We start from the raw sequence: 12,500 nt of genomic DNA, 5'->3' as shown, positions 1-12,500 counted from the left end.
CATGGTCTCTATTGAATAGGAAAATGTCCATGTCCATGTCCATGTCTCTCTCTCTCTCGATCTGTCTGTCAGTCTGCCTGTCTGTCTGTCTCTCTTTTGTGCGACCGCTTTCTCCTCTTCCACCCCCCCCCCCTCTCTCTCTCTCTCTTTGTTCCAGCCCCCTCTCACTCTCTCTCAACCCTCTCGATCTGTCTGCATGTATGTCTGACCTGTCTTTCTCTCCTCCTCTCTTTCTCTCCCTCCTCCTCCTCTCTTTCTCTCCCTCCTCCTCCTCCTCTCTTTCTCTCCCTCCTCCTCCTCTCTTTCTCTCCCTCCTCCTCCTCTCTTTCTCTCCCTCCTCCTCCTCTCTTTCTCTGTCTCCTCCTCCTCCTCCTAGTGTGTCTTTCTGTTTCCTCGTCTCCTCATCTCTCCCTCTCTCTCTCTACAATACAACACATCTTTTATTCATCCATTTGGAAATTAAACTCTCTCTGACCCCCCCCCCCCCACCCCCCCCACCACCACCCCCCGCCCCCACCCCCCTCTCTCTCCTCTCAATCTTGCTCTTTCGCCCTCTCCCATCTCTCACCCCCCCCCTCCGCCCCCCGACCCCCACCCCCCACCCCATCACGCGCACTCTGGCATTTGAGAAATCAGTTGCACATTCTTTTTTCACGCCAGAAAGGAAGGAAGGAAGGAAGGAAAGGGCAATGCCCGCTCGGTCACTCAACTCGGGATGATGTGAATCTGGATTATTTATTGCTCATCAGTGGAAGAGCGACAGAGTGCGTGAGTGTGGTGGGGAGGATTTGGTGTTGGGGGACGGGGGGCGGGGGGGGGGAGGGGAGGCGTATGGATAGAGGTGGTGTGGGGGGGGGGAGGGGGAGGAGGGGAGTAAGGTGTAGGGAGGGAGGGGGGAGAGGTATGTTGCGGGGGTGGGGAAGGAGAAGGTGGTCGCCAGTGTGATTGTTGTAATGTCTGCATGGGTTCTTTTTAAGATCGTTACTGGTGATGCGATGCCATAGTTAACTACCAGGCCAGTAACTATTGTGTTGATTAAATAAAGGTACAAGCATTACGTCTCTTGGATTGTGTGCGATCGTTAAGTACAGACAGAATGCATTCTTGTCCATGTGGTTGCACACCAGTTCTGGTCAGAAAAGAATTGGGTAAATCATGTAGAGCCAGTTCCTTTAGAACTACACAATGTTATTGCTCTAAAAAAAATTCACTCACATTGTTAGGTCTGGACAAGGACTGCGTATGTATCGCTGAGTGTTGACCACATGTAAAGTAAAAAAAAAAAAAAAAATTACGAAGATACTGACATTTATAACACATAAAGACTGCAAGTTGGATATTGATAGTCGTTATGGTGAGGCATCCATTATTGTCTGTGGCGACTTAAACTCTCTCCATACGAACGGCGAAAGAGACGACGTTAACAGCGTTTCATCCCAATTACCATCATCAAAATATTGCAAGCGGAAGGCTCTTATACTGAAGAGGTGAATGTTGACAAAGAATACCACAGTTCTGACGACGGAAGCTAAAGGTTGGGTCGTTCAGACACCCACTGGACATCCGAGGGGTCTGTGTAGAGGAGAAGAGAGGACTGGCCGTACTGAGTGAGTTAATGTTCAAGAACTGCTTCCAGGAATTCATGTGTATCCAGTGATCCTATTGGTGACACACACGACATGGACAATAAAGATGAATGTGTTTGTTGGTGATGACGCTGGTTACAATGCAAGGATATCGAAAGATGACATAATTAATCTCTTTTTTTTCCCCCATATACTTTTAATTGTTTGAGATGAATCCGCTTGTCCATTGACATTGCCCTTAAAAAAATTCGAAATTTCGAGAGATTTTGCATACGTGTTCCCGAATGGCTGTCGTGTGATTGACAGTTTTGCGCTTTCTCATTGTTTGTTAGATAAACGTATGCAGTTCAATATTTTTACCACTGGTCGAATCCAAGTACGCAACTGTCCAGTTGTCAGTTTTATGTCTCCAGTTCCGATCTGTTAATGCTTCTGACTTAATCAAGATTTTGCGTGTTTTAAATATTATTATAAGTAGTATTTTTATGTATTTATCTATTGTTATTTATTTATTTATTTATTTTATTTTTATTTTTTGTTGTTTATTATCTTTTTTTTTTTTTTTTTTTTTTCATTATTATTATTTTTAATGTTTCTTCAAGGCCTGACTAAGCGCGTTGGGTTACGCTGCTGGTCAGGCATCTGCTTGGCAGATGTGGTGTAGCGTATATGGACTTGACCGAACGCAGTGACGCCTCCTTGAGCTACTGATACTGATACTAATGCTTCTGACAACCAGTCCCCTTTATCGTTTTTTTTCCAGGAAACACATGGGAACCCCTGAAAAGTGTTATATAATTATTATGATTTGTTCTCAGACCATGACGCCGCCGTTATCGATGCAGCTTCACTTTTGAATGAGATAGATATAAACTAGAGGTAACGCGTCCGCCTAGGAAGCGAGAGAATCTAAACGCACTGGTTCGAATCACGGCTCAGTCGCCAGTATTTTCTCCCCCTCCACAAGACCTTGAGTATTGGTCTGGACGCTAGTCATTCGGATGAGACGATAAACCGAGGTCCCGCATGCTGCATGCACTTGCCGCATGTAAAAGAACCCACGGCAACAAAAGGGTTGTCCCTGGCGAAAATTTTGTAGAAAAACTCCACTTCGATAGGAAAACAAATAAAATTGCATGCAGGGAAAAAAAATAATGGGTGGCGCTCTCAGTGTAGCGACGCGCTCTCCCTGGCGAAAACAGCCCGAATTTCACACAGAGAAATCTGTTGTGACAAAAATGAGTAATACATTATAAGTATTGTTTTTGCAAAATATATTGAATACTTTACAGATGCCGGTGAATGTGTGCTGGGGTTTTTTTTTGTTGGTTTTTTTTTTTCCGGGACAGAGAAGAGAAGGGACTGGGTCGACATGGAACACAGGCAAGGTAGGAAAGTTTAAAGACAGCATTTAAGAAAGGTTAACCAATCAAACAGATAAAAAAAATTCAGACTGAATTACACGCAAAACTTTACTTACTTTATTACTTCATTTTGTACATCATGGATTCTGTACTACGTAAATGTGGAAAAGTACTATCTACATTGATCTGTTTAAAATACATTTTCCATCGCATAACTCAACTCTCTCTCTCTCTCTCTCTCTCTTTCTACCCCCCACCCACCCCCCATCCCCCACCCTCCTGTGTCTGTCTCCCTGTCCAACTTTCTCTCTGATTCCGCGGCAGGCACCAATACACAGAGTATGGTAATATCCACGCCCACATCTAGAAACACACATATACCAACACACACCACATCAAACACACACACACACATACGCACACACGTATCCACACACACACACACGCACACACTTGTTTGTCATTTGAGTCTGTGCACAATCTGAGCCGGATACCGTTCCTCTGTCTTAAGTTTCTGTGACGGTGTCACACACACACACACACACACACACACACACACACACTGTCTTTGGTTGGTACTTCCTTCAGTCAAAGTTGACCATGGATGTTGTTTTAGCATGTCTCGTGTGCTCTCGCAGATAGACCCCCCCCGCCCCCACACCTCACCACCACAACTCACCCCTCCACCCCGACCCCCCGCCCACACACACACATACAGCGCGGGCGGATACTCACGCGAAAAAAACCAACAACAAAAGAACAACAGAAGATGAACACCTTGAACTGATCTTGACACAGACGAATGGAACGTAACTGTTGCATTCGAACCCGATATACACATAATTCTCCAACAGAAAATAATATATTACCTGGCACTTCAACTATGCGCAAAATGATTCCGTATTTAAAGACGGTTATTAGCTTGAATGTGGACTCTCCAGAAATCGAAATCATAAACAGATCAAACCACAAGACCAAGCAAAGACTGCATTATCACAATAGAATATAAAATGAAATGAAAATAATAATGAGCCACCGAAACGCAGTCTGGCAGTCGACGAACATGATAATAATAAACTAATCCGCTCAGTGCCAGCAAATCAGTCACTTTACATCCTGCTTAGCAAAGAAAAACCAAAACAACAACAACAAGAGAGGCAAGGCCTTCAAGACTCACTTGTGATAAATTAAGTCCCCTAGCATTAATTACAGAGTAATTTCCCTTTTTTACTATCTGCACCAAAACGTTTGCAAAATAAATAAAAATTCCATGCTTAGCAAAAGAAGTTCCTGTTTGAACAAAAAATGATAATAATGACTCCTCTTGTTGTTGTGTCTGAATAAGAGGTCAACGTGCCAAGTTTAGAGAATACAAAAAGTATAAATATAACAGTAAATGCAGTTTGCATATAATTAGGCTTCTTTTTTATTTTTTTGTGCCCATCCCAGAGGTGCAATATTGTTTTAAACAAGATAACTGGAAAGAAATGAATTTTTCCTATTTTTATGCCAAATTTGGTGTCAACTGACAAAGTATTTGCAGAGAAAATGTTAAAGTTTACCACGGACACACACACACACACAGACAACCGAACACCGGGTTAAAACATACTCACTTTGTTTACACAAGTGAGTCAATAAACTAATCCACTCAATGCCAGCAAATCAGTCACTTTACATCCTGCTTAGCAAAGAAAAACCAAAACAACAACAACAAAAAATAAGAAATCAGGTATGTGGGCTAAGTAATCAAACATGATCGATCATATCAATAATATACAACCTTTCTTTTTTTTAATTAAAAAAAAGAAAGAAAAAAAAGATCACACAAACAATGACTACAGCTAGACGATCCAAAACCTGCACAAGCTGATCCGAATTAAATTCTTAAATAATGCTCACCATCAAAATATGAATTTTGTGCAGATCTGTTGAATAGTTGTTCTGATTTGTGCTGGACAGTCTTTTTTTTTTTCTTTTCTTTTTCAAATTCAGAGAAGCATATACTCTCTTACATTGACGTATGTCTGGTAGCCGTCTGGATATTTCAGTCTTGCTGTATACCTACTTAGTCTTCGGTGTTTGTGAAGAAATGTCCGTGTTTTAAACTGACCAAGTGTATTTGTGCAAATGTTTGTAGTAATGTCATTGACATAAGTTTACTTACATGCCACATGATACAAACAATGGAATGAGTGTTATGTCAATGTTTCAAATAGACATGATAATCTTATTCAGTTATGCGCTGAACAATCTTAGTCACACCAGGACTACACTTCACTAAATATCCAAACAACTTAAAAGGTATACACACCTTCGCGCCTTTCGAACTTTTAACATGTTTCCGTCTTTTCCATGACTTTACCGATCAGATTCTTCATAACAAAAGCAGCTAGACCTAACGTATGGTACATAGTGATTCCCACAGTAACGGACTCTTCAGGCAAGATGGCTGCCTCCGACTACAATTTTCAGCATGTTCATTCCGATTAATCCGGTACCTTCTCTAAAATATTCGAACGCAATGAGCACGTCGATATTGTAGTTTGTGTCATTCTTTGTGTTCTGTCCAACATTTCTTATTCTTTTTTCTGTTTACTGCAGACAAGAAATAGAACGTCATGCCGTCTTATAACCGAATACAAACGTAAACGTTCAGCAACGAACCAGGAATGACTCAATTAAATCTTGTGGATCCGGAGGCTTCACGGAATAAATCGTTCACGATTCAGAAAGACGGTTTGATCCGGAAGAATTACACCTATCATTGGTATAAGAGGAAAGCTTTTTTTCCCCCTCTATTATATTCAAAATTTGGTATTGATAAAAGATTTCATAAAAAAAATCATTTGTTTAAATTCTCCACGGACACAGACACAGATATCCGAAAACACCGGTTTATTACACAGACTCACGTTGTGTGTAAACAAGCACCTATACATTCCATGAATGACGATGATGACGGCTACAAAGAATGAATGAATGAATGAATGAATGAATGAACGAATCTGTAATTTCCAACAGTGGAGACATTAGCACACTGGCTGACTTGAATATCTTCCGTTGTTTTAAGAGACACACAGACATACACACACATGCACATGAATATCATTATTTTATCATCAATGAGAACACAACCGAAACAGTGCTTTTAGCTGTGCACTGTGAACACAAAGAACAAGAAGAAGAAGAAGAGATGGAAGGAGAGGAAAAGGAACAGAACAAGGAGGAAGGGGAAATAACTCACACTTTTTCTTTTTTTAAAGCGTAAGAAGTACATCGATTCTAATTTGCATTCGATGACGAGGGTAATTATGGCGGTGCTTACTATTTGGAGTGATTGTCAGTGTGACCAAATTATTGAGCAGCACCCACATGAATGGTTTGTTTTGTGGTTCAGCTCAGGTGGGACATACTGGTAATGTTGTACAGTAAAAAACAAAAAAAACAACCAACAACAACAAACAAACAAAAAGAAAAAAAACCCAAACAAACAAACAAGAAAAACAAACAAACAAAAACACACCACCAAACAACAACAACAACAAAAACGAAAGTAAGAAATCTTTCAACAAACTTGTCGATGTGAAAGCTTGCTGATTCAGGATAATCAAATCATCCATGCAAGTAATTTTCAACAGACCTAATTCTTTTGTTATGATGTGTCAGCGACTTTGTGTCAAACACTTAATAATTACGCAGATGCGAGCTATCTCTTGTCTGTCATTGTATCTGGCACGCACACACACACACACGCACACACAAACACACACATCCGGTAAAACAACGTCTCCCAAACATCATAAACAATCACTAGTTACACAATAACAACACAAACACCACACCACACCACACCACACTACACACAGATCCACGAGTCACAGAAGGTGGCTCTATGCGGGCATCATCCCGATGCACCTATTCCCGATTCGCCTATCACTAATAGGTCTTCCCGGTTGGCCTATTCCCAGTTCGCCTATGTATTCAGTTGCTGTGTGTGTGTGTGTGTGTGTGTGTGTGTGTGTGTGTGTGTGTGTGTGTGTGTGTGTGTGTGTGTGTGTGTGTGTGTGTGTGCGTGCGTGCGCGCGCGCGCACACACACACACACACACACACACACACAAACGTTTGAGTGTGTTTGAAAGTGAAAGAAAGAAAGAGATATAGAGACAGTGGGAGAGAGAGCAAAACAGAGAAAGCGACACACACATACACACACAAACAGAAAGAGATACAGAAACAGAGAGAAACATAGAGAGACAGACACAAAAAAACAGAGACACAGAGAGACGCTAAACAGACGAAACGAAAAACAGACAAGCAGACGAACCAAAAAGGACGATGATAAGAGTCAAGTCTCGAGGGAGACTATCGAGGGGTGGCGGGCGGTATCGACGCCACGACCTTAACCCCTTCAGTGCTGGAGAAAAAAACAGTAGAAAGTGGTGTTTCGAGTCATATAACTTTCCGAAACAATAAGCCTAAAACTGAGAAAATGGTCTGGAGATACACCACTCCAGCTAAACTGCGTGAATTTTCAGCCTCCCAGAGTTATTTCCCTTCATCAGTGACGTTACTATGCACGTAGGTGATACGTGCTGCAGCACTCAAGGAGTTAAATTTAGAATTGAAAGAAAGAAGTTGGCGAAACCGGTGCGGACTTCTACTTTGGCGAATCCGCGTGGGGAACGGGCGCCGGCCTGCTGACCACAGTACTCCGCAGCCAGCTCAAGGCAGCAGTAACGAGGAGTTGTTGGCAGCGTTCAGGTAAGGGAAAAGGCCTTGCAAGCTGACGGTCGTCGTTGTGCTGGTGTTCAGAGCGGAAGCCGTGGTGGAGGTCAAGGACGCGTTGAAGGGCAGGTCAAGGAGACCGTAGGCGGGGACGGCCCAGGAGTTGATGGCCAGGTTGATGGCCACCAGGGCGAAGATGTTGATGGGGAGACCCACCAGGAACTGTGACGTGACAAAGAATAGACAAAGACATAAATAAATATATAAAACAGATAAAAATGAATTAAAAACAAAACCACACACACATACAAATACACACATACGCACGCATGCACATACAAAGACAAACACTCATAAACACACACACACACACAAGCATGCACACACACACACATACACACCACACAACACGCACACACACATACACATACACACACAAACAGTCACACACACAGACACAGTCACACACACTTACACAGACACACACACAACACACACACAGACACAAAACATCACGGACACACACACACAACCACACACACACACACACACACCACACACACACCCATCACGGACACACACACACACACCACATATACCACATCACGGACACACACACACATCACACACACTCACACACACATCACACACATTACGGATACCACACACACACACACCACATCACGGACACACACACACTACATATACCACATTACGGACACACAGAAATACACACACACACACACACACACACACACCACACACCACATCACACAAACACACACACACACAAACATTACGGACACACCACATACGCGCACACACACACACACACCACACACCACATCACACAAACACACACACAAACACCCCCCTTCCTCCCCCCCACCCCCACACACCACACCACATCACAGACGTACCATGTCACGGACACGAAGGTAGCCGGAAGCGAAGACGATGGCGTTGGGGGGCGTGGCCACCGGGAGGAGGAAGGCGAGGGAGGCGGAGACGGTGACAGGGATCATGAAGTACAGGGGGTTCACCCCTAGCTGCACCGCCTGCACACACACACACAGATGGGGGTGATGCACACACACACACACACACAGATGGGGGTGATGCACACGCACACACAGATGGGGGTGATGCACACACACACACAGATGGGGGTGATGCACACACACACACACAGATGGGGGTGATGCACACACACACACACACACACACACACAGATGGGGGTGATGCACACACACACACACACACACACACACACACACACACACACAGATGGGGGTGATGCACACACACACACAGATGGGGGTGATGCACACACACACACACACACAGATGGGGGTGATGCACACACACACACACACACACACACAGATGGGAGTGATGCACACACACACACACACACAGATGGGGGTGATGCACACACGCACACAGATGGGGGTGATGCACACACAAACACAGATGGGGGTGATGCACACACACACACACACAAACACAGATGGGGGTGATGCACACACACACACACAGATGGGGGTGATGCACACACACACACACACACACACACACACACACACACACACAGATGGGGGTGATGCACGCACACACACACACAAACACAGATGGGGGTGATGCACACACACACACACACAGATGGGGGTGATGCACACACACACACACACACAGATGGGGATGATGCACACACACACACACACAAACACAGATGGGGGTGATGCACACACACACACACACACACACACATATGGGGGTGATGCACACACACACACAGATGGGGGTGATGCACACACACACACACACAGATGGGGGTGATGGTGGAGAGGTTGTGACAGAGATGGAAGTAAAATACAGGGTGTAGGCTGGGTTGTCTCCCTTCCCCATCTCCACATCAGTGGAGTGATGGCCTGGAGGTAACACGTCCGCCTAGGAAGCGAGAGAATCTCAGCAGCACTGGTTCGAATCACGGCTCAGTCGCCAATGATTCATTTTCTCCCCCCCTCCACTAGACTAGACCTTGAATCGTGGTCTGGACGCTAGTCAATCCGATGAGACGATAAACCGAGGTCCTGTGTGCTGCAAGCGTACAAGACTAGAATAGGCCAGATAAGAATAGAATAGAACAGAATAGAATAGAATAGAACAAAGCAGAAAGATCCGACCAGAATGAACAGAACAGAATAGAAGAACTCCCCACAGAGAAGATCGCTGGCTATAGGGGCGAAGAGGGTGGCCGAACAGAACAGGACAGAATAGAACATAATAGACTACAACAGAATAGAACATAATATAATGAAATAGAACAGAACTAGACTAGACTAGCACAGAATATAACAATATAGAACAGAACAAAATAGACTACACTAGACAAGAACAGCCAGAATAGGCTAGACAAGAACAGAACTGATAGAATGCAAGAACTCCCCAACAGACCAGGTCTCCAGCGATGGGGTTGAAGAGGGTGGAGAACAGAGCAGAATAGACTAGAACAGAATAGAACAGAACAAAATAGACTAGACCAGACAATAATAGAACAGCTAGAATAGACTAGACAAGAACAGAACAGATAGAATGCAAGAACTCCCCAACAGACCAGGTCTCCAGCGATGGGGTTGAAGAGGGTGGAGAACAGAGCAGAATAGACTAGAACAGAATAGAAAAAAATAGAACAGAACAAAATAGAATAGACTAGAACAGAATAGAACAAAATAGACTAGACTAGACAAGAACAGAACAGCCAGAATAGGCTAGACAAGAACAGAACAGACTAGAAGAACAGTACACAAGAACTCCCCAACAGACCAGGTCCCCAGCGATCGGGGCGAAGAGGGTGGTGGTGGCGGCGTTGCTGGTCACCTCCGTGGCCACGGCGATGAAGAGCGACAGCACAAGGGCGGTAATCCAGGGCGGGACGTCGCCAAAGGCGTTCAGGTGACTGCTGACCCACTGAGACAGGCCCGACACCTGGCGGCGGCAGCGACAGAAGAAACGAACGAATGAATGAATGAAGGAAGGAAGGAAGGAAGGAAGGAAGGAAGGAAGGAGTGAGTGAGAGACACTGATCACTAGAAAATCAGTACAACAAAAATAGTAGTAGTAGTTGCTGTGGCAGTAGCAGCATCAGCAGCAGCAGCAGCGGTAGTAGTAGTAGCAGCAGCAGAAGTAGCAGCAGTAGTAGTAGTAGTAGTAGTTTTAGTCATAGCAGTAGCAGCAGCAGTAGTAGTAGCAGCAGAAGTAGCAGCAGTAGTAGTAGTCATACCAGCAGCAGTAGCAGTGTTGGCAGCAGCAGCAGTAGAAGAAGTAGTAGTAGCAGCAGCAACAGCAGTTGTAGCACTGAGCAGCAGCAGCAGCAGTAGTAGTAGCAGTAGCAGTAACAGTAGTCATTATTCTCATAAAGTGCTATTCTCACACGCACACGCACACAATTTCATTTCAATATAAACTTGAATGGTGTTGTGCGTGTGACTGTGTATACGTGTGTCACAAACCTTGTTAAGGTACAATTGTCAATCCAAATTGATTCTGATTCTGATTCAGTCACACACATGCAAACAAACAACGACCAAAAACAAGCAATACAACAGAAAACAACGTGCCAAGAAACGGAGATTGAGGGAGGTGCGTAGGGGAACAGACTCAGATTAACTCACTTAGTACGGCCAGTCCTCTCTTCTCCTCTACACAGACCCCTCGGGTGTCCAGTGGGGTGTCTGAATGACCTAACCTTTAGCTTCCGTCGTCAGAACTGTGGTATTCTTTGTCAACATTCACCACTTCAGTATAAGAGCCTTCCGCTTGCAATAGTTTGGTGATGGTAACTGGGGTGAAACGCTGTTAACGTCGTTGTCACATTCACCACTTCAGTATAAGAGCGTTCCGCTTGCAATATTTTGATGATGGTAATTGGGATGAAACGCTGTTAACGTCGTCTCTTTCGCCGTTCGTATGGAGAGAGTTAACGGAAGGTCAAAAGCGCAAGTGAATGTAATGGGAGGCTATCCGTCAAAATAAAACCCATGAACCTCTGCTCTTGCCACAATCGCGAGTTTGTTCCCTTTAATAGTAACTCTTCCCGATTAGTCGTCTTCTTCTTCTTCCTGTGTTTATTTCCTGTCACGGTTTAAGCACTGACATGCGGTCTAAGTATAATTATTATTAGTAGTAGTATTTTTTATGTATTTATCTATCATTTTTTAATTAATTTATTTACTTATTTATTTATTTTGTTATTTTATTTTATTTTATTATTTTTTTCTCAAGGCCTGACTAAGCACGTTGGGTTACGCTGCTGGTCAGGCATCTGCTTGGCAGATGTGGTGTAGCGTATATGGATTTGACCGAACGCAGTGACGCCTCCTTGAACTACTGATACTGATACTAATACTGATACTGATACTGATACTGGTACTGGTCTAAGCACACACAGTTCACGATGATAGAAGTTCCTTTTTGTACTGATGTACCTTTTTGTGTGCATGCATGGCTCAGTTGGATGAGTGCCCAGCTCGCAAATCTGAAGAGTTTGAGTTCGAATCTCGGGGCACCCCAAAATGAAGACGGGCGACATAAGAATGTGAAGAATGATGTGAAAAATACAAAAGTTTTTTTTCCCCTGTTAGTACTCCTCTCAACACCCTCCCACACCACCACCCCCCACCCCCCTCCTGGAAAAAGGCACGTTTTCATGTACTATGTCCACACGAAAAAAAAAAAAAAAAAGGTGTTGCACTCAACCTGAGAAACAATACACATTGTTTCAGAAAAAAATCTATTGTCATTAATAAAACAAAAAATT

At 43.9% G+C, this 12,500-nt stretch overlaps 1 protein-coding gene across 1 annotated transcript in view; it reads right to left on the bottom strand.

Moving 5' to 3' along the window:
* Positions 1-3,044: 3,044 nt before the first annotated feature.
* LOC143288505 (Na(+)/citrate cotransporter-like) overlaps positions 3,045-12,500 on the bottom strand; it is a 105,342-nt gene continuing 95,886 nt past the window's right edge. The window contains exons 13-15 of the mRNA XM_076597082.1: positions 10,508-10,669; positions 8,601-8,738; positions 3,045-7,902 (exon numbers count right to left, since the gene is read on the bottom strand). Of these exons, the coding sequence (XP_076453197.1) occupies positions 7,678-7,902; positions 8,601-8,738; positions 10,508-10,669 (525 nt within the window). The 3' untranslated portion in view covers positions 3,045-7,677. The remainder of the gene's footprint in view (positions 7,903-8,600; positions 8,739-10,507; positions 10,670-12,500) is intronic.

Source organism: Babylonia areolata, chromosome 12 (assembly GCF_041734735.1).
Source record: "Babylonia areolata isolate BAREFJ2019XMU chromosome 12, ASM4173473v1, whole genome shotgun sequence".
NCBI lineage: Eukaryota > Metazoa > Mollusca > Gastropoda > Neogastropoda > Buccinidae > Babylonia > Babylonia areolata.
The sequence above is the reverse complement of the archived record's forward strand: the minus strand, read 5'-3'. Positions and strand labels throughout refer to the sequence as shown.